Source organism: Balaenoptera ricei, chromosome 21 (assembly GCF_028023285.1).
Source record: "Balaenoptera ricei isolate mBalRic1 chromosome 21, mBalRic1.hap2, whole genome shotgun sequence".
Classification (NCBI taxonomy): domain Eukaryota; kingdom Metazoa; phylum Chordata; class Mammalia; order Artiodactyla; family Balaenopteridae; genus Balaenoptera; species Balaenoptera ricei.
In genome coordinates this window covers 6,671,097-6,698,466 of record NC_082659.1, presented here as the reverse complement: position 1 = coordinate 6,698,466, position 27,370 = coordinate 6,671,097, and the positions used below count along the sequence as shown (strand labels likewise).

Genomic DNA, 27,370 nt, shown 5'->3' with positions numbered 1-27,370 from the left:
GCGACAGTGCCCAGAGGTTGGCCATCATCAGGAGGGGTCTGTTGGTCCCCAGGTCTCTCTTTCCCCAAAGTTCTGTCACAGTAAATGAAGAATGAGGGCCCAGGGACCTTGGCCGGCAACGCTCGTAGCTGGGAACTGTGACCCCCAGGCCATCACCAGTGAGCACAGCTGGGACCCAGGTGGAAAGGGATGCGGCTCTCGGACCTCAGCTCGCAGGACCCCAGACCACCCCTCATGGCCCCAGGCCTGCCTTCCCACATGCCTCTGACTCCACCCATTGGCCACCTGGACGCCGCCCCACTGTGACCGAGAATCATCGTGACCAGCCCTGCAGAAGGCCAGCCTGCTCGTGCCGACAGGACGAGGCCGAGTCAAGCAGATGTGAGTGGCCAAGGTTCAAGGGCAAGGCACATTGTCACAGGCACGGCTCCATCTCCTGAGGATCTGCCCTGCGACGCCTCTGGGCGAGATGCTTTACGTGCATCTCGCATCCAAATACGGAAACGAGACTTAGGTTCAACGCATAGGAAGGTCAGATCCTCGGCCCTTCAGGGACCCTGCAGCTTCTGGGTGAGATCTTTCATTGGTTCATTAACCCACTTGGACCCTCTTACAGTACTTTGATTTGGGGGTGGGCTTGTAGATTTTCCTGCACGACGGGTGGAAGGTGTAAGTCGGATGATCCCCTGGTCCTCGGAGTTTAGTCCAGTCAAGAGGGGCGAGAATGAAGCCTTTTAGAGGCAGAGCGACTTCAGAGATTACCTGGCCCAAACCTTCATTTCAAACGAGAGGAAACAGACTTAGAGAGGTGAAATGATTGTACAGAATCACTTGGAATTTGATGGCAGAAAAGGGTGAGGACCCCAGGGCCCTGACTTGTTCCCCAGTTTCCCTCTGGTGAATGCAGCATATGTGGTTTCCAGGGAAATCAGTCAAGTCCTCAACAGCAGATAATGAGGTCGCTGAGGCTGGGGTCCCAGAGGTGGACACAGAGGAGCCGCAGTGGCCGCAGGAAACAGATAGAAAGGACAGTGGCGCCAGAGGTGGCATAAGGCAGCATGGGGTTAAGTGACAAGTGGACGGCTTAGCAACTACTGCTTTGGGAACTGAAAAGGTGAGATCACGACGTAGGTGGATGAGAAAGAAGTTATTGGGTAAGTTTATCCTCCAGATGAAAAGGCATGGACGCGTCAGGGTCCCAGGGAGGTGTTGACCTTGCTCTTAGGTGATACCAGGATGCGTTGCCTGGGCAACAGGATGGACTTTGATAAAATGTGGCCACAGGAGATGAAATGCTTCCGTGCATTTTGGAAGCCTGATTTTTCTGTCTAAAGTGGTTGACACGAAAGCATATTGGGTTCTACAAAAGTTCTGCTTACAGGTTTGAATTAGGGATGATTAATAAATTCCCAGTTGGGTGGGATTTCGTGTGAGGCGTATGCAAAGAAAGTTGAGGCAGGAACACGACCTTGTTGTTTACCCACTGCTGTATTAATTCGTTCTAAATTATCTCTAAGATTTGTATCCACAGCCAAAGGTCACATTATGATTGAGACAAAGTTTTCCTTTTGGTTGGAAGTTCATTCTTAGCACCCGAACACCTTGGCAAGGCCTCCCCCTCAGGCTCCTGACCACTGCCCTGGGCCACCCTCTCATGAGCTCTGGACATTCCACTGCAATAACCTCCTAACTTGTCTTTTTCCTCCAGAAGAACATATTAGGAAAACCACCATCAAGCTCCTAAGGGTCAAGAGAATATACAGTTCATGTTGTGTATGTGCAGATCCTGTGTCACATATTCGAGGCCAGAGTTTGCTGTTACGGGCTGGTGGAATTTCCAGAAACTGGTATTCCTCAGAGGAATGTTTCAAGTCTGCTGTTTGAAGCTTGGTAATTTTACCTGGCCGTCTTTTTTATTCAGATTAATCAACCAGTGTTGGGAATTCCTTCATAAGCCCACTCTCTTGCCTCCTTTACATTAGATAAGCCCACATACTACAGACAGAATCCAACTTGCACTAAACTAGAAAACACAAGAAAAGCAAGTAAGAATCACTTACTCAGGAAAAACATCGCTCTTTTCGATTTAAACAGGTTTTTCTCTCCTTAGTCAAGATATATTTATTATCATTTCCAGAATTACTCTTGTAAGTATCTGGTTATCATAACCACAGAAAGACAGCTGATTAGTTTCAACTGCTGGATAAAAGCATGCAGCATTTTCAAGATTTCTGGTTTCACCCTTTTAACCCAAAGAATAACTATAAATAGATGGTAGAGTCTGGGATTTCCACAGCTAAGTGCTGCTATAAATAGTTTTAAACATTTTCCCACTTCATGTTTTCTAAAAGAACATTCTTCGCTTCCTTTCTTGGATAACCTCTGGGAATAAAGTGAAATCACATTCAGAATTTTATTGAGGGAGTTTAATGAAACTCTTAATGAACCTATTAGCAATTCTAGACATTCCTCAGAGATTGAAAGAACTGAAAATAAAATGATTCTACAAATTAATCAAATAGTCCTGAGGAATGTATTTTTAAAATAAGCTTTTAAATCGTCATCTCTTCTCTCTCAATACTGGGAATTTTCTTTGTAAAAACATTAAGCCAAGACCTGGACCCCTCACTTACAGTTGCGATTTAACTTAAGTGAAATTTATTCTCATTTTCTTGAGAACTTAGCTAGATTGGGAACTGTGGAGGCTACAAAATGAAAAGAATTTCTTTTTCTTTCAACTTTCTTTACACATAAACATCCAGAAAGAAAGATGTGAGTTCACTTCAGCTGTTCAGGCATCCAGACTATTTATCTTCTTGCTTCAAGAATATTCATAAGGCACCCTATAGAACACACACACAGATTTTACATTCTCTGAAAAATCTCTGCCATTAAACGCTTTCCCATGGTGCATGTCCGTAGCAGTCAGAGCAAAGCCAGAGCAGCACAGACGTGCCTCTCCTGAGAGGGATGCCTGCATTCTAGCAGCCTCTGCTGGTGGTTATTTTTGACAGTGGAGAAAGCAAAATTAGCCAGTCTCCTAAGTGGCAGGAAAATTAACAAAGAAAGGACAGCGATGAACACAGGTAATGTTAGTAAATCTTATGTTCCTGTGTTATATTTTGGTTAGAGAAAAGAGGTGGGGGGGGGGGAGAAATGAGATGCTATAAAATTGTTTTAGAGATTTACAAAAATTAAGACAATTTTTACTTTTAGATTTACAAAAAATATTGAGCAAGAAGTAGAGAGTTCCCATATATCCCCTCACACACCACCCATTTTCCCCTATTTCTAACATCTTACATTAGTGTTGTACATTTGCTACAAGTGATGAACCCATATGAACATTAACTAAAGGCCATAGTTTATATTACAGTTTACTTTTTTTTTTAATTATCAGCATCTTTAATTATTATTTATTTATGGCTGTGTTGGGTCTTCGTTTCTGTGCGAGGGCTTTCTCTAGTTGCGGCAAGTGGGGACCACTCCTCATTGCGGTGCGTGGGCCTCTCACTATCGCGGCCTCTCTTGTTGCGGAGCACAGGCTCCAGACGCGCAGGCTCAGTGGTTGTGGCACGCGGGCTTAGTTGCTCCGCGGCACGTGGGATCTTCCCAGACCAGGGCTCGAACCCGTGTCCCCTGCATTGACGGGCAGATTCTCAACCACTGCACCACCAGGGAAGCCCCTACAGTTCACTTTTTGTGTTGTACATTCCATGGGTTTTAACAAATGTATAATGACATGTATCCGTCATTATAGTATCATACAGAAAAATAGTTTTACTGTCCTAAAAATTCTCTGTGCTCTCTGTATTCATCCCTTCCTCGCTCCAACCCTGGGCAAGTACTGATTTTTTACTCTCTCCGTAGTTTCGCCTTTTCCAGAATGTCATATAGTTGGAATCATACAGTATGTAACCTTTTTCAGATTAGTTTCTTTTACTTTGTAATATGCATTTAAGGTTCTTCTATGTCTTTTTGGGGATTGATAGCTCATTTCTTTTTATAACTGATTAATATTCCATTGCCTGGATGTAGCCTAGTTTATTTATCCTTTTACTAACTGAAGTACATTTTGGTAGCTTCCAAGTTTTGGCAATTATGAAATAAAAACATGCATGTGCAGGTTTTTGTGGGGACATAAGTTTTCAGCTCCTTTGGGTAAATATCAAGGAGCATAATTGCTGGATCACGTGGTAAGAGTATGTTTAGTGTAGTAAGAAACTGCCCGCTGTCTTCCCAAGTGACTACCATTTTGCATTCCCACCACCAATGAATGAGAGTTCCTGTTACCCCACATTCTCACCAGCATTTGGTGTTGTCAGCGTTACAGATTTTGGCCATTCTAATAGGTGTGTAGTGGTATCTCCTTGTTTTAACTTGCATTTCTCTGATGACATGTGATGTGCTGCATCTTTTCTTATGCTTATTTGTCATCTGTATATCTTCTTTGGCAAGGTGTCTGTTAAGGTCTTTGGTCCATTTTTTTAAAACTGGGTTATTTGTTTTCTTACTTCTGAGATTTAAGAGTTCTTTGAGTATTTTGGATAACAGTTCTTTACCTGATGTGTCTTTTGCAAATATTTTCTCTTAGTCTGTGGCTGGTCTTCGAATTTTCTTAATATTGTCTTTCACAGAGCAGAAATTTTAAATTTCAACGAAGGGCAGTTTATCAATCATGTCTTTCATGGATTGTGTCTTTGGTGTTCTATCTAAAAAGGCATCACCATACCCAAGGTCATGTAGGTTTCCTCCTGTTATCTTCTAGAAGTTTTCATAGTTTTACATTTTACATTTAGGTCTGTGATCCATATTGAGTTAATTTTTGTGAAAGGTGTAATTTCTGGGTCTGGGTTTATTTTATTGCAAGTGGATGTCCAGTTGTTCCAGCACCATTTTCCCCCAGTTTTATTGGGATTTAATTGACAAATAACACTATATAAGTTTAAGGTGTTCAATGTAGTGGTTTTATATATGTATCTAATCAGCACCATTTGTTGAAAAGACAATCTTTTCTCCATTGTTTTGTCTTCGCTTGTTTGCAAAGATCAGTTCCCTTCTGTTATAGGTTGAATTGTGTCTGACCCCAAAAGATATGTTTAAATACTCACCTTAAATACCTATAAGTGTGATCTTATTTGGAAATAGGGTCTTTGCAGATTATCAAGTTAAGATGAAGTCATTAGGTTGGGTCCTAATTCAATATGACTGATGTCCTTATGTCTTAGTACATTTGAGCTGCTATAACAAAAACACCATAGACTGGATGGCTTAAACAACAGAAATTTATCACAGATCTGGAGGGTGTTTAGTCCAAGATCAAAATGCTGGCTGATTTGGTGCCTGGTCAGAGACTGCTTCCTGGTTCATAGACAACTGTCTTCTTGCTGTGTCGCACTTGGCAGCAGGGGTCAGGGTGCTGTCTGGGGTCTCCTTTTTTTTTTTTTTTCTTTTTAATTTATTTATGGCTGTGTTGGGTCTTCGTTTCTGTGCGAGGGCTTTCTCTAGTTGTGGCGAGCGGGGGCCACTCTTCATCGCGGTGCGCGGGCCTCTCACTATCGCGGCCTCTCTTGTTGCGGAGTACAGGCTCCCGACGCGCAGGCTCAGTAATTGTGGCTCACGGGCCCAGTTGCTCCGTGGCATGTGGGATCTTCCCAGACCAGGGCTCGAACCCGTGTCCCCTGCATTCGGCAGGCAGATTCTCAACCACTGCGCCACCAGGGAAGCCCTGGGGTCTCCTTTTTGAGGGCATAATTCCATTCATGAGGGCTCTGCCATCATGATTGAGTCACCTCCCAAAGGCCCCCACCTCCAAATACCATCACGTTGGGCATCAGAATTTCAACATATGAATTTTGGAGGGACACAAATATTTAGTCTATAGCATCTCACATAAAGGTGAAATTTGAACACAGACATATACAGAGGAAGAAAACATAAACACACACAGGTAAAAGACAGCCATGTGAATGGACAGATTTATCTACAAGCCAAAGAACAAGGGTTGCCAGCAAACAGCAGAAGCTACAAGAGGCAAGAAAGGATCCTTCTGTAGAATGGTTAAGACTAACCTCCAGAAGCATGAAGTAACAATTTCTGTTGCTTTAAGCCACAGTTTTTGGTACTTTGTGCAGTAGTGTTAGAAAACTAATACACTGTCTATTCCTAGTTTGCTGGAATCTTTTGCTTCTGTTTTTTAAATCAGAAATGGATGCTGAACTTCACCAATGCTTTTTCTGCATATATTGATATTACTATATGGTTTTTATTTTTTCTATATGATGAATTACATTGATTTTTAATTTTTTTCCGAATGTTTTTCTTAATCTATTGAGATTACCATTTGGGTTTTCTTTTTTATTCTATTAGTAGGGTGAGTTATATTGACTTTTGAATGTTGAACTAGTCTTGAGTTCCTAGAATGAACCTCACTTGGTTGTGATATATTATCCTTTTGACATATTGCCAGATTTGATCTGCTAATATTTTTCTGAGAACTTCATGACTCTGTTCCTGAAGGATATTGGTCTCCAGTTTTCTTCTCTTGTCTTCTCCTTGTATGACTTTTTTTTTTTTTTTTTTTTTACCGGCCACACCATGCGTGGCATGTGGGATCCTAGTTCCCCAACCAGGGATCACACCCTCATGCCCTGCATTGGAAGCGTGGAGTTTTAACCACTGAGCCACCAGGGAAGTCCCTCTTTATATGACTTTTGCATCAGAATAATACCTTGTAAGATATGCTGGGAAGTTAGCTTTCCTCTTCTGTATTCTGGAAGAGATTGGTAAAATTCACCAGTAAATCAGGGCATTTAGGCTTGGCGTTCTCCCCAAATGGGGATTTTTTTTTTTAAAGCTATATATCCAGTTTAATAAATATAGAACTATCCAGTTTCTACTTCTTCTAGAACAAGATTTGGTAGCTTGCGCCTTTCAAATAATTGGTCTGTTTAATCTAAATTGTTGAATTTATGAGACTAGAGTTCTTCATAGTGTTCCCTTGTCCTTTTAATGTTTATGGAATCAGTACTGGGATCCCATCTTTCATTCCTGTTATTGGTAATCTGTGTATTCTCTCATGTTTTTCTTGGTCAGCCTAGTTGGTAGTTCATTAATTTTACTGATCTTTTCAAAGAACTAGTTTGGGGTCAAATTTCTCTAATGTCTGTTTTGAATTTCATTTATTGTTATTATTTCTTCCTGCTTTGAGATTACTTTTTTGTTGTGTTTTTTTTTTTTATATTCCACAAATATGCCATATTGCATTTCATTTTTATTCAGTTCAAACTTTATAATTACCCTAGAAAATTCCTCTTTGCCCCATTGGCTATTTAGAAGTACACTGTTTAATTTACAAATATTTGGGAATTTTTCAGTTATTGATTTCCAATTTAATTCCATTAGGGTCAGAGAAAACAACTGGAATAATTTCCATTTATGCTTTTAAATTTTTTAAGGTATGTTTTATGGTCCAGAATATGGTTTATCTTGGTAAATGTTTCCTATGCACTTGAAAAGAATATGTATCCTACTGTTTTGGGTGACGTATTTTATAATTATCAATTTTATCAAATTGATTGGTAATGTTTTTCTGGTCTTCTACATCCTTATTGATTTTTGGTCTATTTGTTCTATCAGTTACCAAGAGAGAGGTCTTGAGATCTCTAAGTATAATTGCAGACTTATCTCTTTTAAATTTTCTCATAATTAAAAACATTTTTAATTGCTTAATGTGGTAAAAATACATATCATAAAGTTTACCATTTTAACCACTTATAGGTGTACAACTTAGTGGCATTAAATATGTTCACAATGTTATCCAGCCATCACCACCATCCATTTCCAGAACTCTTTCATCATGGCAAACAGAAACTCTTTACCCACTAAACACTAACTCCCCAGGTCCCCCTCCCCATAGTCCCTGGTAACCTCTGTTCTACTTTCTGTCTCTAGGAAACTGCTTACTCTGGGTACTTCATATTAATGGAATCATACAATATTTGTCATTTTATGTCTGGTTTATTTCACCTAACATAATGTTTTCAAGGTTTATCTATGTTGTAGCATATATCAAAATTTCATTCCTTTTTAAGAATGAATAATATGCTAGTATATATATATATGTGTGTGTGTGTGTGTATATATATATATATATATATATATATATATATATATATATATATATGCTACATTTAAAAAAAAAATCTCTTCATATGTTGATGGATGTTTGGGTTGCTTCCACCTTTTGGCTATTGTGAATAATGCTGCTGTGAACATTGGTGTGCAAGTATTTGAGTCCCTGCTTTCAATTCTTTTGAATATATACCCAGAAGTAGAATTGCTGGATCATATGGTAATTCTGTTCAACTTTTTGAGGAATCAAACATTTTCCCACAGTGGCTACACATTTTACATTCTTATTGGCAGATACTTGTTCATTTTTTTCTTTTCTTTAAAAATAGCCATCCTATTGTGTGTGAACTGGTATCTCACTGTGGTTTTGATTTGCATTTTCCTAATGACTTGTGATGTTGCGTACCATTTCGTGTGCTTTTTAGCCATTTATATACTTTCTTTGGAGAAATGTCTATTTAAGTATTTTGCCCATTTCTGAATTGTGTTGATTTTTGCTGTTGAATTGCAGGGGTTCTTTATATATTCTAACTTATTTTTTTTATCAAATATATGATTTGAAAATATTTTCTCCCACTCTATGTCTACCTTTTCACTTTCCTGATAGTGTCCTTTGATGAATAAAAGCTTTCAATTTTGATAAATTCCAAATAATGTATTTTTTCCTATTGCCAGTAGATTTGGGGAGGGATTTTATTGAACCTGTAGATAATGTTGGGTAGTTTGTCATGTTAGCAATATTAAATCTTCCAATCTATGAACATGCGCTCTCTCTCCATTTACTTACGTCTTTAATTTCTTTCAGAAATTTTTGTAGTTTTCAGTGTACAAGTCTTTTGTCTCCTTGGTTAAATTTATCCTTAAATATTTTACTCTTTCTGATTCTATCATAAATGATTTTGTCTCTTAATTTCCTTTTTTGGATTGTCTAGTGTATAAAAATAAAACCCATTTTTGTGTGTTCATTTTTTATCCTGCAACTTTGAATTGTTTATTAGCTCTAGCAGGGTCTTTTTGGTTGTTTTTGAAACAGTGTAATTCTATCAGAATTTGCTCCATATATTTCGATGCCCTGTAGTCGGGGGTATTCGCATTTAAGATTGTTATGTCTTCTTAATAAACTGACCCCTTTATCATTATGTATTTTGTTTTGGCCACTTCAGCTTTCTTTGGATTAGTGTTCGGATATTACTTTTCCCATAGTTTTACTTTTAAGCTATCACCATATATAAAGTGGGTTTCTTGTAATAATGGAGTCTTGTTTTTATCTAATATGAAAACCTCTGTCATTTACTGGATGCATGTAGACTTGTCACATTTAATGTTATTGATGTGTTTGAATTTAGGCTGATCATTTTGTTTTCTGTTTTTCCTGGTTTTTGTTGTTGTTCCTATCCTTCCCCTTTCCTGCACTTTTTGAATGTATTATTTGAATGTATTTATTACTATTCCATTTAAATTTAAATTTATCTTTTTTTGAAAAAAAAACTCCTATGGCATATTTTTTTTTCTGGTAGCTCTATTACAACATACATACTTTATAGTCCAGTTACAGTTAATTTCTCTTTTTAAGCAAGACATAGATGCCTTACAAGCGTATCAGTCCCTTTAGCCTCATCCCTTTTATATCACTGTCATATGTATCACAACTACGTACATTGGCAGCCTCACCAAGCAATGTTATAGTGTTTGCTTTCCATCACACACATTTTAAGCAGCTTAAAGAAAAAAATACTTTATCCAGATATTTATAATTTCTCTTGCTATTCCTTCATTCCTTAAGTTTCAAGTTTCCCTTAGCCAGGAGAATTTCCTTTAGCATTTCTTTTAGAGCAGAAGTGCTGGTGCCAAATTCTCCTAGCTTTTTTCATTTGAAAATGTATTTTGTATTTCCAAAGGACATTTTTGGTACATATAGAATTCTGGGTTGATAGCTTTTTTTTTTTTTTTTCTTTCAGCACTTTAAAGATGTTTGACAGTCTTCATGCCACCGTGGTTTCAGATGAGAAATCTTCCATCATATGTAATTTTTGTCTATATGTAATGTGTTTTTATCTACTGCTTTCATAGTTTTTCATTTTTTCTTCTTCTCTCTGTCTCTCTCCTCCCAGTCTGTCTCTCCTCCTTTTAGTCTTCTTTTCCCCTTCCTCTTCTCCCTTATCTGCTTTCCACTCTATCCTTCTTCCTTTTGCAGTTTGATTATGATGTGTCTTGGCATGGTTTTCTTCAACTTCTTCCTGATTGAGGTTCACTGAGGTTTATGTTTTCCCTCAAATTTGGTAAGTTAAGCATGCCAATTATTTTCTAAATATCTTTTCTGCACCAATCTTTTTCTTCTCCTTCTGAGACTCCAATGATATAAATGTTAGATATTGTTTCGATATTGTCCCACAGGTCCCTGAGGCTCTGTTAATTTTGTTTTAAATCTTTGTTTGCTGTATACTTCAGATTGGATTATTTCAATTAATTATTTTCTAGTGTGTCTCTTTCTGATGTGTCCATTCTATTGAGCCCATCCAGTAAATTAAAAAAAAAATTTGTATTACATTGTATTTTTCAGTCCTAAAATATTCATCTTGTTCTCTTTTTTTTTTTTTTTACTTTTTTTTTGGGTTTATTTATTTTATTTATTTATTCATGGCTGTGCTGGGTCCTCGTTTCTGGGCAAGGGCTTTCTCTCATTGCGGCAAGTGGGGGCCACTCTTCATCGTGGCGCGCGGGCCTCCCACTATCGCGGCCTCTTTTGTTGCGGAGCACAGGCTCCAGACGCGCAGGCTCAGTAGTTGTGGCTCACGGGCCCAGCTGCTCCGTGGCATGTGGGAATCTTCCCAGACCAGGGCTCGAACCCGTGTCCCCTGCATTGGCAGGCAGATTCTCAACCACTGCACCACCAGGGAAGCCCCCTCATCTCGTTCTTTTTAAAAATAGTTTTTCTCTCTCTGTTGAGAACTTATTTGTACCTTTTGTTTAGCTCAAGCATGGTTATAATAGCCGCTTAAAGACATTGTCCACGGATTCCAACATCTGAGTCATCTCACTGTTGGCATTTGATTGCCTTTTCCCTTGAGAAATGGTCATACTTTCCTTATTTTTTTGTATGAAGTAATTCTGCCTTATATCTTAGACATTAAGTATTTGTGATATGAGACTTGGGTCCTGTTTGAGCACTTTGCGAATGCTCATTTTGTGTTGTCTGTTTTAGCAGGCCATCAGCCTGGTTAGGTTGAGACTGCAAGTCCTTTTTGCCTTCAGTGGGCAGTGTTTTCCATCTCGGTTCAGTTTCCCAAGCCTTTCTATTCTTCACTGGGTCTGTTCCGTGCATTCACAGCTCTGGATGAGCATGGGGCTTGTGCAGATTCCTACACAGACTTGGGGGATGACCTTCTCAAACTCACTTCTCTCTTGGATTTCCCTGACAAAGTCTGACTCTCCAGGGCCTCTTTCCCCAGTTCCTCTGACCATAAAGATAGTTTTCCCTTGGGATTTTAGGTGCCTCTGAAAAGTGAGTTAGCTTTATGGCTGAGCCAAGAGAGAAAAAAGGCAAAAAAAAAAAAAAAAAAAGAAAGAAAAGAAAACAGCTTTCCCATCCCCACTGCCCTCTTCAGCTCACAGGGTCCCCTTTTCTTAGTTCTCTGGCCAGAAAAAATAGGATTTCTCTTGGAGGTTTTGCAGTCTGCACGTGCTGTGTAGTTCTGCAACTCAGACTGCTCAGGTGAAAGTCAGGAGATAAAAGAAAAAAACTCCTGGACACTCACTGGTACTGGTCATTTTTCAAATTCTTACTTCCCCCTCAATCTGCCTGATGTTGTTTACTTTTCAGTCCTCAGGTAGTTGCTATTTGTATCCTTTTTGGAGATGTTAGCTACAATCAACTAGAGAGTTAAGGAGTAACAAATGTTTGTTAAATGAAAAAAGTAAGTCTCATCTATCTCTCTTACTGGGCTCTCAGCTCCAGGAAGCACGGACTGTGTCTCTTCTCCAATGTGATGTGATGTGCCTGATCCAGTGTGGTACATGGTGAGATCAAAATAGGTTTTGAACTAAATAATATTGGGCAAAGAAGAATGAGGAAGAAAATACTGAAATGACTAAGAAAAAAGAAGTTAACCAAGAATATGTATAGGGTGACTAAATATGAGATAATGATACAAGAATGATGGATCTTTTGCTTAAGACAGGAGATTAATGATAAAAACTCTGTAGACACACCAGGGTTTTGAAAGATATAAGTAGAGGAATTTTGCTGTTGTAATATTAAATAATAAATAAAGCTCTTGGCAGAGAAGGCAAACCTGAAAGTAATATACTGTTCGGTAAACAATAGAAATTGGCATGGATTTCCAAAAAAGAATAAAGCAATCATTTAAAAATCTGGGCTTTAGGTTTTGATAAGACAAACAGTAATAGCGTGAGGTATAGAAAATAAAGGAAGAGAGGAAGCCTACTGTCCAACTCTGAACAATGCCTAATGAAAGGTTTGAAAGCCAGAGACAATGGGAGATGTCCTTTCTAACTGCTCTATGAGGTGTCAGTGCTCGTCCAAATGTAGCCTCAGAAAGACACTCAGATGCCGGATAACAAAATGGTCACAGGTCAAGGCAAGTGACCCATACCGAGGGTCATCAGTACAGAAGAAGTAACATTACGTAGGGTGGCTGCTGACATCCCTTGGCAGGTGACAAGGGGAATTATCACGGGGACTCTTCAGTGGAACGGAAGAGTGACTGATGTTTAGCCGCACAGAGCTGTAGGCCGTTCAAATGGTCTGTCTCCAGGGGTAGTGTTTTCTTTACAAAAATGAAAGGGAGCAGGGGGGAAAGGAACATTTCCAAAATACATATCTTTCAACAGAAAAAGAACAATGTGTTTAAATCCCGTAAATTATTAGAAGAGTACCGATTCAAGAAATGGTATGGTTGAATCTTAACAGTCTTATTTCTTTCGGAAATTTTGAAGCTATTTATAGGAAAAAACTTTTAAAAATAATTTAAATGATTTTCAATATTTGTTTTAAAGCATGAAAGGCCTTAAACACTGAATATAACAATATGGTCACCATTTCTAGCCAATGTGGTAATTATTATTGGATTACAGACATATAGAAAAAGAGGTGAGTGGGGGAGGTGAGGAGGGAGAAACGGCACTAGCAACACCAGTGATAAACTGTGAACGATGTCCAGTAACTTATGAGGAAAGCTGGGGAGAAACCTTCCATGCTCTAGTGATCTCTGACGAATGGAACGACCTTTAAATTTATACTTTATTGTTTGCAAGTTAATAATAACTTGTAAACAAGTCTAAGTGTGATTTTTGTCCTACTGGATGAGCTATAATAAAATTGAAGTTAAGCTGCAGAGAAAGAAATCAGAGTGCTCACTCTAAAGTCCATTTTAGGGACTTCCCTGGTGGCACAGTGGTTAAGAATCGACCTGCCAATGCAGGGGACACGGGCTCCATCTATGGTCCAAGAAGATCCCACATGCCTCGGAGCAACTAAGCCCATGCACCACAACTACTGAGCCTGCGCTCTAGAGCCTGTAAGCCACAACTACTGAGCCCACGTGCCGCAACTACTGAAGCCTGCAAGCCTAGAGTCTGTGCTCCGCAACAAGAGAAGCCACCGCAATGAGAAGCCCATGCACGTCAAAGAAGAGTAGCTCCCGCTCACCGCAACTAGAGAAAGCCCACACACAGCAATGAAGACCTAAAGCAGCCAAAATAAGTAAATAAATAAATAAAAATTAAAAAAAAAAAAAAGACAAACGCTCTGATAGGGTGTGTCGCTCTCAAGAAGAAAAAAATAAAGCAAAGTCCATTTTATCTGCTGAGATAAACAGAAGCATATGAAGCCAAATTTAAATCTGCGTGAAGAATATTCTTGATTGAGCATGTACATAAACACATAAGCCAAATGCAAATAAAGTATAAGAGTGGGGAGGAGTGGGAAGCCCAGGTTATGTAGTGTAGCTTAGTCTCAGCATATACTAGCTGTGTGATCTGGGCAGGCTCAGGATTTCTTAGGCTCAATTTCCTCACCATTAAGATAATAGACACTTCCCTGGTGGTCCAGTGGGTAAGTCTCCATGCTCCCAATGCAGGGGGCCCAGGTTCAACCCCTGGTCGGGGAACTAGATCCCACATGCGTGCTACAGCTAAGACCTGGCACAGCCTAAATAAATAAATAAATATTAAAAAAAAAAAAAAGATAATAGACTAGCTCAACATTTCAGCAGTACTTCCTGGCTCCTCTTATTGTAAATTTTGGATGACTGGGATGTTTCTCCTTCTAACATACAAAATAGGAGGATGCATATTCCTGACATGCAGATGACATTGTTTATATCACTGGCCCTGCAACCTAACTACCATTAGAAACACAGACAGAGGTCAATTATCCTAAAACAAAACTTGTCATTTTTAGTAGGTACCTCCCAACTTGTAACTGGTTTTTAGGTAATAATAATTATTATTATTAGGTAAAAATAATTATTAGGTAAAAAAAATTATATTAGGTAAAAATAATAAGGCAACTTAATCTGTTATCCACGGATAAGGAACTAGCTCATTCCAGAAAGTATAATAAGTTACTTTCTTCAAAGCTAAACATTTAAAAATAATTATGAGACTATGTAACTAAAAGCTAATAGAGAAAAATTGGGAAAATTTGGTTAATTAAAAAAGATCCAAAAAAGGGCAGGCAAATGCAATGTGGTACTCTGGATTGGATTGTGGAACAGGAAAAGGACATTACTGGAAAAACTGGTGAAATTCAAATAAAGCAAAAAGAGAAAAACAACTTGTTATATACAAAGAAATCCCCATAATCATATTTTTAAGCAGAAACTCTGCAGAACGGGAAAAAATAGCACAATAGATTCAAAGTACTGAAAAGAATAAAACTCCCAAACCAAGAATACTCTATCCAGCAAAGTTATCATTTAGAATTAAAGGTGAGATAGAGTTTTCTTGACAAAAGTTAAAAGAGTCATCACCACTAAATTGCCCTTACAAGAAATGTTAAAGGGAATTCTTTAGGGGAAAAAGTAATGGCACTAATTAGTAGCAAGAAAACATATGAAAGTATAACTCTCACTGGTAAAGGTAAATATATAGTAAATGTAGGGAATTAATCACCTGTGAAGCAAGTATAAAGATAAAGGCAAAACTTGTAAAAATAACTATAACTACAATAATTAGTTAGGGGATACACAAGATAAAAAGATGTAAAATGTGAATTAGAAACATAAAACGTGGGAGAGGAAGAGTAAAAATGTAGAACTTAAGAGTGCATTCAAACTTGTTATCAGCTAAAAAACAGACTTATAAATATAGGTTATTATATGGAAGCCTGATGGTCATCACAAAGCAAAAACCTATAGTAGATATACAAAAGATAATGGGAAAGGAATATAAGAATACCAATAAAGAAAGTCTTCAAACCACAAAAGAATAGAGCAAGAAAGAAGGAACAGAGTGGAACTACAAAAACACCCAGAAAACAATAAAATAGCAATAAGCATATACCTATCAATACTTGCTTTAAATGTAAATGGACAAAATGCTCCAATCAAAAGAAGGAGTGGTTGAATGGATTAAAAAACAAAACAAACAAACAAATTAAAAAAACAAGACCCATCTGTATGTTGCTAATGAGACTCACTTTCAGATCAGAGCAAAAATAGAGTCTAAAAAACAATAGAAAAGATAGATGAAACTAAGAGCTGGTTCTTTGAAAAGATAATAGACAAACCTTTAAGCCAGACTCATCAAGAAAAAAGAAAAAGCATAAATGAATGAAATCAGAAATAAAAGAAATTACAACAAGTAACACAGAAATACAGAGGATCATAAGAGATTACTGTGAACAACTACTGTATATGCCAACAAATTAGACAACCTAGAATAAATGGATAAATTCCTATGGTATACAACCTACAAAGATTAAATCATGAAATGAGATAGAAAATCTGAACAGACCAATTACTAATAAGGAGATTGAATCAGTAATCAAAAACTTCCCAACAGTCAAAAGTTCAAAACCAAATGGCTTTAATGGTGAATTCTACCAAATACTCAAAGAATATCAATCTTTCTCAAACTCTTCCCAAAAAATAGAAGAAGAGGGAACTCTCCCAAACTCATTTTATAGAGCGAGCATTACCCTGATACCAAAACCAGACAAGGACGACACAAAAAAAGAAAATTACAGGCCAATGACCCTGGTGAACATAGATGTAAAAATCCTGAACTGAATATTACCAAACTGGATTCAACAATAAAGATCATACACATTATCAAGTGGGATTTATTCCAGAGTTGCAAGGATGGTGTAATATCCACAAACAAGTCAATGTGATACACCACATTAACAAAATGAAGGGAAAAGAAAAACACATGATCATCTTAATAGATGCAGAAAAAGCGTTTGAAAAAATACAAAGTCAGTTCATGATAAAAATCCTCAGGAAAGTGAATGTAGAGGAAACATACCTTAACATAACAAAATCCATGTATGACAAGCTTAGAGCTAATAGCATACTCAATGGTGAAAAACATTTTACAGCTTTTCCTGTAAGATCAGGAACAAGACAAGAATACCCATTCCCGCCACTTTTATTCAACACTGTATTGGAAGTCCCAGCAACAGCAATTAGGTAAGGAAAAAGTGAAAGAAATCCAAATTGGAAAGGAGAAACTAAACTTCATTATTTGCAGATGACATATTATATATAGAAAATCCAAAGACTCCATCAAAAAACTATTAGGGGGCTTCCCTGGTGGCGCAGTGGTTGAAAATCTGCCTGCCAATGCAGGGGACACGGGTTCGAGCCCTGGTCTGGGAAGATCCCACATGCCGCGGAGCAACTAGGCCCGTGAGCCACAATTACTGAGCCTGCGCGTCTGGAGCCTGTGCTTCGCAACAAGAGAGGTCGCAGTAGTGAGAGGCCCGCGCACCGCGATGAAGAGTGGCCCCCGCTTGCCGCAACTGGAGAAAGCCCTCGCACAGAAACGAAGACCCAACACAGCCAAAAATAAATAAATAATAATTTAAAAAAAAAAAAAAAAAAAAAAAAAAAAACTATTAGAACTAAAAAATTCAGTAAAGTTGTGGGTTACAAAATACACAAAAATTTGTTGTTTTTTCCATACACTAATAACGAATATCAGAAATGGAAATTAAGAAAAAAACCCATTTACAGTTGTATCAAAAGAATAAAATACTTAGAAATAAATTTAACCAAGGAGGTGAATGATCTGTATATTGAAAACAAGACATTAAATAAATTGAAGATGACACAGATAAATGGAGACTTCCACGTCCATGGAATGGAAGAATCAATATCGTTAGAATGTCCATACTCCCCAAAGCGATCTACAGATTCAATGCAGTTCCTATCAAAATTCCAATGGCATTTTTGCAGAAATAGAACAATCCTAAAATTTGTATGGAACCATAAAAGACCCTGAATAGCCAAGCAATCTTGAGAAAGAAGAAGAAAATTGGAGCCATCATGCTCCCAAACTATATGACAAGGCTATAGGAGTTAAAATAGTAGGTATTGACATAAAACTGACACATAGATCAACAGAGAGCCCAGAAATCAACTCACACATATGTGGTCAATTAATTTATGACAAAGGAGCCAGGAATATACACAGGGAAAGAACAGTCTCTTGAGTAAATGATGTTGAGAAAACTGGTCAGCCACATGCAAAAGAATGAACTTTAACCACTATCTTACATTAGACACAAAAATGAACTCAAAATTGATAAAAGACTGAATGTAAGACCTAAAACCATAAAACTCCTAGAAGAAAACATGGATGATAAGCTCCTTGCCATAGATCTTGGTTACGATTTTTCAAATCTGGCAACAAAAGAAAAAGCAACAAAAGCAAGTAAACAACTGAGACTACATTTTTCAATTTAAAAAGCTTCTGCACAACAATGAAAACCATTAACAAAATGAAATGGCAACCTACTTAATGGGATAAAATATTTGCAAATCATATAACTGACTAGGGGCTAAGATACGAAATATATAAAGAACTGATAGAACTTAATAGCAAAAAACAGACAATGATTTAAAAATGAGCAGAGGATCTGAATAGACACTTTTCCAAAGAAGATATAAAGATGGCCAACAGGTACATGAAAAGATGCTCAATATCACTAATTATCAAGGAAATACAAATCAAAACCACTATGAGATATCATCTCTCACCTATGAGAATGCCCATTATGAAAAAGACAAAAATAACAAGTGTTGGTGAGGGTGTGGAGGAAAGGGAGCCCTTGCGCCCTACTAGTGGGCATGTATATTGGTGCAGCCACTATGGAAAACAGTATGGAAGGGCCTCAAAAAATTAAAATTAAAACTACCATATGATCCAGCCATTTACTTCTGGATATTTATCCAAAGAAAATGAAAATACTAACTCAAAAATACATATGGACCCCCATGTTTATTGCAGCATTATTTACAATAGCCAGATATGGAAACGAAGTGTCCATCAACAGATAGATGGATAAAAGAGATGTGGTATACACACACACAATGGAATATTGTTCAGCCATAAAAAAGAATGAAATCTTGCCATTTGCAACAATATGGATAGACCTCGAGGGCATTATGCTAAGTGATATAGACTCAGAGAAAGGCAAATACAGAAAGAGCTCTCTCACATGTGAAGTCTTAAAATAAAAAAAAAAAAAGCTCATAGATACCGAAAACAGATTGGTAGTTGCTAGAGGTGGGGATGGGAGAAATGTTTTCTTTTTTTTAGTTTAAATAAGTAGAAAAAATAACTTTAAAAAGCTAATCTATAATGTTAGAAGTTAGGATAGTAGTTATTGGGTGCAGGCAGTGAATAAAAGGGATTGGGTGCTGCGAATTCTGCCTTGTTATCTGGGTATTGATTACATGGAATTGGTTTGTAAAAACTTTCCAGCTGTATGTTTATGATACGTGTACTTTTCTGTATGCATATTATAACTCAATAAAAAAAACTTTAATGCTGAAAAACTAGCAAGATCTTTTGGGTGGTGCCCCTAGAAAGGGAGTGCTAGCTCCACACTCCTGCCCCCATACCTGGTTTCATGCATCGTTTCCTTATGGGTGCCCCTGAGTTGTATCCTTTGTATTAAGCTCATCCTCTAGCCCAGCTAGAGATACAGTCAGTTCAAGACATCGCAGTCTAGGCTACCTCCCCTGCCAGGGCAGCACGGATGCTCAGATACAATGACGGGGCCATGAGGGACCCCCTCAGTGCTGGGGGTGTGGAGCCAACGTGAAGCACAGTGACAAAGAAAAATATTCTCTTTCTCAAAAGCACAGTTTAAATGCTCTTTGCTGGCAAAGGCAATACTCTTCCTAGAACCTTCTCCCCAGTTCTGGTGCCACTGCAAAGGGAAGTTAAAGAGCTTCAAAATCACCTAGTAGAGGTTTGATGATCCACATGCTTAATAGAAAAAAAAAAAAAAAGAAAAAGAAGAAGACTGGTTATGGAGTTGGGAGACAAACCTGTCTGCATCTACAGCCTCATGGTGGTGACCGTGAGGCACCACTTTCAGGTACAAACTTGGACCTGAATGGCATCACCCAGTATCCAAGAAAACATTTTTGGTTCAAGATGGCAATGTAGGGGGATTCTGAACCCCACTCCTCCCACAAACACACTGAACCTACAGCTACATATGGAACAATTTTTTCTGTTAAAAAAAAAACCTAAAAAGTAGCTGAGCGATGACTACACATTAAGCAAGTGAAAAGAAAAACACAATGAAACTAGCAGGAGAGGCTGACACACAGTGTTACCACAAACCCACCACCAGGCCGGGCCACCCCCAGCTGGGAGGGAACACACAGCCCTGAGCTTCTCCTTGTGGGACAGAGGGTTTCATCCTCCCATCAGGCATTCCAACTTCTAAGACCTGCTCCCGAGAAATAAGCCCCCGAATACCCGGCTTTGAAAACCAAAGGGGCTCCTGTGCCTGGGACCCACAGGCTACAGCCATCTGAGAAACGGCTAATCACACCCAGACTTCATGTGAAAGAGGCTCACTGCCTAGTCTTAAAGCACCGGCCCGAGTGGCAGGCTTCCAACTTAACATGTCCCTAGAGGCCTGCAGGGATAGTCACCGGGGGCAGAGGCTGCTAGGGGCCACCTACCCCTGCCATCTTTTTTTTCCCCCCAAACCCAGGCCTTCTCCCCGCACCTGATGTTCCCCTCTGCCAAGCTCCAGCATGCTCCAATTTTTTTTTTAGCTCCAGGCCTTTCTTTGTGCTTTCCCCACACGGCAGCACGCATCAAGCTCCCCCCAACCGCCTTGCCCGAGGCATCAGGCATGATCTGCTCCCTCTCCCTGTGCAGCGCTCCAGAGCACAGGTATGTCCCCAGGGGCGGGGGGGAACCGTCACCCACATCCGTGGCCCTGACTTTCGTGTCTGGTGCTACAGCTTCTGTGACTGCCACTAAGGAGAAGGGCCTCGACTGCCTGGCTGGGGAGGTCAGGAGGCCTCACGTTCCTGGCACCCAGTGGCCTGTGACAATCAGGGAGACAGTCCTTGGCAGACTGCCCGCCCCCAAGGGCACTGCACAGGCGGCAGACTGAAACACACCCCTCGTCCTTCTGAGAAAGAGGCCTGTTTGTTTGCCTAGGAGCTTTGGCTGGGGGCAGGATTCTGGGGCCTATGGAGTTGCTCATGGGAAATGGGGCCAGCGATGCAATCTTCATGCTCTCCCTCCGCCTCACTCCAACTTGCCGGATCTCCCTGAAAGGAGCACGATTTTTGTAGCTACCACCAGGGGACACCCTGTACATCACCTGGCCCCTGTGGCCAAGGGGCTCGTGCCTGCAGGTCCCACAGGGTGTAACTGATGGAGAAAGAGTTCTTAAACAGCTACCAGACTCAGGGCACAGCAAGAGGAAACAGACCCAGGAGTTCAATCTTTCTGTGAAAGGGACCAATTAGTTTACCATCGTAGCTGCAGCCTGAGGTGCTGGCTTCTAATTAAACACACATCTAAGGCTGACTGTGACCCTTTCAAGAGACCTCGGGCGGTGGCACTGTCCTCTCACTCTCTCTCTACCATGCTCCAGCGCACCAGTATCTCTCAAAGGGGAGCTGTTACAGGTTGCTGGTGCCCCAGTTTCTGCAGCTGCCCCCCAGGGGATGTCCCTCGAGCGCCTGGTCCTGGTGGCCAGGGAGGTTTGCTCCCGGCTCCCGTGAGACTATAACAGTTGGAGAGACAGTTTTGGGCAGGTGACCACCCTGGGGGCAATGCACAGACCGCAGCAGACTGGAACACACTCCCAAGTTTTCTGTGAAAGAGGCTAATCTGCTTATTCTGGAGCTTCGGACTGAAGGGCAGGCTTTAGCTTTAACACACATGCAGGGCCCTATGAGGAGCTCTCAGGGAACATAGGTTGGTGGACGTCACCTCCGAGCTCTTCCTCTGCTTTGCTACAGCCCACCGCGATGTCCTAGAATGGAGCTTATACACACCTCTGGAGCCCTGATTTTTGCGACTGCTGCCCAAGGGACACCTCCCAAGATCACTTAGGTCTGATGACCAACAGCACAAACACTTGCAGTCCCACAGGGCTGTGGATATTTGCCCACTTGAAAAGCTGCTGCCTGTGGGTCTGGCTTCCAATCAGCCTGAATCTAAGTGCTGACCGCGATCTTCCCCTCTGGGACATGGACAGGTCTTCGCACACCCTCAACAAGTGGGAGCTATTACAAATAGAAGAGACCACTTCAGCAATAAATAAGGTTTGAGAGACAACCAAGAGGTAGAACATGGTTGAACAAGAGGGTTCCTCTCCTACGTGAGGACACTCCTTCAAAACCGGGACAGGATTAAAAGAGGGCTTCCCTGGTGGCACAGTGGTTGAGAACCTGCCTGCCAATGCAGGGGACACGGGTTCGAGCCCTGGTCTGGGAAGATCCCACATGCCGCGGAGCAACTAGGCCCGTGAGCCACAACTACTGAGCCTGCGCGTCTGGAGCCTGTGCTCCGCAACAAGAGAGGCCGCGACAGTGAGAGGCCCACACACCACGATGAAGAGTGGCCCCCGCTCGCCACAACTAGAGGAAGCCCTCACAGAAATGAAGACCCAACACAGCCAAAATAAATAAATAAATAAATAGCGTTCCCGTTAAAAAAAAAAAAAACCAGGAGAGGCGTCTTTCATCTAATGCACAGAAGCAAACACAGAGTGTCAAGCAAAGTGAAGAAAGAGAAGAGTGTGTTCCAAACAAAAGAACATAAAACCATGAAGGAAAAAAAACACATAATGAAATGGAGATAAGTAATTTTCTTGATAAAGAGTTCAATGTCCTGGTCATAAAGGTGCTCAGTAAACTTGGGAGAAGACTGGGTGAATAGAGTGAGAACTTCGACAGAGAGAAAATATAAGAATGTACCAAACAGAAGTCACAGAGATGTAAAATACAATAACTGAACTGAAAAAATGCCTTAGAGGGGTTTAACAGCAAACTAGATGAAGCAGAGAAAACAATCAGTCAACTTGAAGACAAGGCAGTGGAGCTCACCCAATCAGAGCAGGAAAAAGAATGAAAAAGAGTGAAGATACAGGACAGCATCAAGCTTACTAACATGCCTATTACAGGGGTCCCAGGAGAAGAAGAGAGGAAAAGGGGCAGAAATCTTTTTTGAAAAAATAATGGCTGAAAACTTGTCTAACCTGGGGAAGGGAATAGACATCCATAACCAGTAAGTCTAGAAAGTGGCAAGGGAGAGGAACCCGAGGAGACCCACACAAAGACACATCATAATTAAAATGTCACAAGTTAAAGACAAAGAATATTAAAAGTAGTAAGAGAAGAAAAACTTGTTATGCACAAGGAAGTGCCCATAGGACTATAAGCAGATTTTTCAACAGAAACTTTGAATATATTCACTCCCTTATGGCCTGCAAAGTGCTGAAAGAAAAAAACTTCCAACCAAGAATAGTCTCTCCAGCAAAGGAATCACACATAATTGAAGGTGAGATAAAGGGTTTTCCACACAAGCAAAAGTTAAGAGTTGAACATCACTGGATTGGCCTTATAAGAAATGTTAAAGGACATCTTTAAGCTAAAAAGAAAGGGCATTAAAGAGTAACAAGAAAACACATGAATGTATAAATCTCACTGGTAATTCTAAGTACATAAAGAGGTAGTGGGTTAATCACTTGTAAGGCTAGTCCAAAGATTAAAAGACAAAAGCAGAAAAATAATTTGTTAATGGGGTACACAAGATAAAAATGTAAAATGTGACATCAAAAACAAAATGGGGGGTTATAAGTATAGAAGTATAGAATACATTTAAACGTATGTTGTTATTAACTTAAAATAGGCTCTTATAAATATAAGTTGTTATGCGTAAGCCTCATTATAACCACAAGCAAAAACCTATAGTAGATACACAAAAGATAATAAGTATCAATGCATACCACTAAAGAAGGTCATCAAACCACAAAGGATGAGAGCAAAAGCAAGGAATTACAAAACAGCTAGGAAAGAATCAAAATGCTGATAAAGTACCTATCAATAATTACTTTAAATGTAAATGGAGTAAATTCTTAGAAGAGTAGCTAAATGGTTAAAAAACAAGACCCATCTATATGCTGCCATCAAGAGATTAGTTTTAAGTGCATACACAGAGAGAGAGAGAGTGAAGGGATGGGGAAAGGTATTTCATGCAAAGAGAGAAACCAAAAAGAGAGCTGAGTAGCTTTACATATATCAGACAAAATAGACATTAAAACAGACAGTAATAAGAGACAAAGAAGAGCACTGCATAATGATAAAGGGATCAACCCAACAAGGGGATATAACATTTGTAAATATTTAGGCAGTCAACAAAGGAGCACCTAAATATATAAAGCAAATATTAACAGAAATAAGGAGAGAAATAGCAATACAATAATAGTCAGGAACTTTAATATTCCACATACGTTAATGGATAGATTTTCCAGATAGAAAATCAATAAGAAAACACTGGCCTTAAATGCTATGTTAGACCAGACACTTAAACAAAAATATACAGAACATTTCATCCAAAATCAACAGAATACACATTCTTCAAGTGCACATAGAACATTCCCCAGAATAGATCACATGTTCAGCCACAATACAAGTCTTAACAAATTTAAGTAGACTGAAATCATATCAAATATTTTTCTGACCACAACAGTATAAAACTAGAAATTACAATAAGAAAATTGGAAAATTCACAAATATGTGGAGATTACACGTTATAAACAACCAATGGGTCAATGGAGAAACAAAGGAGAAGTTAAAACCTACCTTGAGACAAATGAAAATGGAGATAAATCATATTAAAACTGATGGGATGATGCTAAAGCAGTTTTAAGAGGAAGTTTATAGCAGTAAATGCTTATATCTAAAAACAAGAAATCTCAAATAAATAACCTAACTTTACAACTCAAAGATCTAGAAGAAGAATAAGAAAGAAACCCCAAAATTAGAGAAGGAGGAAATAAAGATAAGAGCATAAATAAATTTTAAAAAGACAATAGAAAAGATCAATGAAACTAAGAACTTATTCTTTGAAAAGATAAACAAAATTGACAAATCTTTAGCAAGATTCACCAAGAGAAGGGACTCAAAATCAGACATGAAAGAGGAAATGTTATAACTAATACCAAGGAAATAGAAAGGATTGTAAGAGACTACTATGAACCAATATGCCAATAAATTAGACTACCTAGAATAAATACATAAATTCCTAGAAACATGAAGAAATTACGTGAATTTGGAGAAAATATAAAATTATGAATTATGAAGAATAGAAAATCTGAACAGACCAATTACAAGTTAGGAGATTCAATCAGTAATGAAAAAACTCCCAAAAAACAAAAGTCAAGGCCCAAACGGCTTCACTGGTGAATTCTAACATTTAAAGAAGAATTAACGCCAATCCTTCTCAGTCTCTTCTGAAATATTTAAGAGGAGGGAATGCTTCCAAACTCATTTTATGAGGCCAGCATTGCCTTGATACCAAAACCAGATGAGACACCACTAGGAAAGAAAATTACAGGCCAATATTCCTGACAAACATAGACGCAAAAATCAACAAAATATTATCAAACTGAATTAACATTAAAAGGATCATACACAATGATCAAGTGGGATTTCTTCCAGGGATTCAAGATGGTTCAACATCTACAAAAATCAATCAATGTGAGATGCCACATATGACAAAGCCACTGTATCATACTGAACAATGAAAAGCTGAAAGCTTTCCCTCAAAGATCAGGAACAAGTCGGGATGTCCACCCTTACCACTTTTATTCAACATAGTTGGAAGTCCTAGCAAGAAAAAATAGGTAAGAAAAGGAAATAAAGTCATTCAAATTGGAAAGAAGGAAAATTGTCACTAATTGCAGGTGACCTGATGTTGTGTATATAAAACTCTAAAGACTCCACCAAATAACTGTTAGAATAAACAAATTCAGTACAACTGCAGAATACAAAATCAATATACAAATGTGTTGCATTTCAATACACTAATAACGAACTATCAGAAAAGAAAACAATTCCATTTATAATTGCATCAAATAAAATGCCTAGGAATAAATTTAACCAAGGCTGTGAAAGACCTGTACACTGATAAATAAGATATTAATGAAAGAAACTGAAGACACAAATCAATGGAAAGATATTTCTTACTCAGGGATTGGAAGAATGTTGTTAGAATATCCATACTACTCAAAACAATAAACAGATATAATGCTATCCCTATCAAAATTACAAAGGCATTTCACAGAAATGAAACAAACAATTCTAAAATTTGTATAGAACCACAAAAGACCCCAAATAGCCAAAGCAATCTTGAGAAAGGAGAACAAAGATAGAGGAATCACACTTCCTGGTTCCAAACTATATTACAAAGCTAGAGTCATTGTATTGGCATAAAAATAGACACATAGATCAATGGAACAGAATACAGAGTCCAGAAATAAACCCATGCATCTGTGGTCAATTAATTTAAGACAAAGGAGCCAAGAATATACAATGGGGAAAGGACAGTCTGTTCAATAAATAGTAATGGGAAAACTGGAGAGCCACATGCAAAAGAATGAAACTTGACAGTAATTTAAACAAACTTTAAACACAAAAATTAACTCAAGGACTTCCCTGGTGGCACAGTGGTTAAGAATCCTCCTGCCAATGCAGGGGACACGGGTTCGAGCCCTGGTCCGGGAAGGTCCCACATGCCGCGGAGCAACTAAGCCCGTGCACCACAACTACTGAGCCTGCGCTCTAGAGCCCACGAGCCACAACTACTGAGCCCGTGTGCCACAACTACTGAAGCCCGTGTGCCACAACTACTGAAGCCCTCGCGCCTACAGCCCATGCTCCACAACAAGAGAAGCCACCAGAATGTAAGCCTGCGCACCACAATGAAGAGTAGCCCCTGCTCGCTGCAACTAGAGAAGCCCGCGCGCAACAACAAAGATCCAACGCAGCCAAAAATAAATGAATAAATAAATAATAATAAAAAAAAGAAGATTAACTCAAAATGGATTAATGACTTGAATGTAAGACTTGAAACCATAAAACTTGTAGAAGAAAACATAGAGGATAAGTTTCTTGATGTCAGTCTTGCTAATAATTTTTTTTAATTGACACCAAAAGCAAAGGAAACAAAAGCAAAAATAAACAAGAGGGACCACCTCAAACTAAAAAGCTTCTTCACAGCAAAAGAAGACAAAGAAAACAAACATAAACAAAAAGAATAGGCACTCCAAAGAATTGGAGAAAATATTTTCCAATTATATAGCTAATAAGATTAATATCTAAGGTTAATATCTAAGGTATATTAAGAACTCATACAACTCAATAGCAAATAAAAACCCTATTACTATCTATTTTTTAATATATTAAAAAAATGGGCAGAGCCTCATTTTTCTTAAAGATGTACTGATGGCCAAAAAGTAAATGAAAAGATTTTAAACATCATAATCATCAGGGAAATACAAATCAAAACCACCATAAGATATCATCTGACATCTGTTAGAATGTCTATCATCCAAAGACAGGAGATAACAAGTGTCGACAAGGATGTGGAGAAAGGGGAGCCCTTGTGCGCTGTTAGTGGGAAGGTAAGTTGGTGCAGCCACTGTGGAGAACAGCACGAAAGATCCTCAAAAAATTGAACTACCATATGATCCAGCAACTCTGGGTATTTATCTGAA

General features: G+C 39.0%; 1 protein-coding gene and 1 long non-coding RNA gene across 2 annotated transcripts in view; one reads left to right on the top strand and one right to left on the bottom strand.

Moving 5' to 3' along the window:
- MCPH1 (microcephalin 1) overlaps positions 1 to 10,148 on the top strand; it is a 297,872-nt gene extending 287,724 nt beyond the window's left edge. Inside the window, exon 11 of the mRNA XM_059909407.1 lies at positions 10,092 to 10,148. Coding sequence (XP_059765390.1) covers positions 10,092 to 10,109 — 18 coding nt within the window. The 3' untranslated portion in view covers positions 10,110 to 10,148. The remainder of the gene's footprint in view (positions 1 to 10,091) is intronic.
- LOC132356552 (uncharacterized) overlaps positions 1 to 27,370 on the bottom strand; it is a 134,543-nt gene that overhangs the window by 75,405 nt on the left and 31,768 nt on the right. The gene's annotated exons all lie outside the window — the stretch shown is intronic.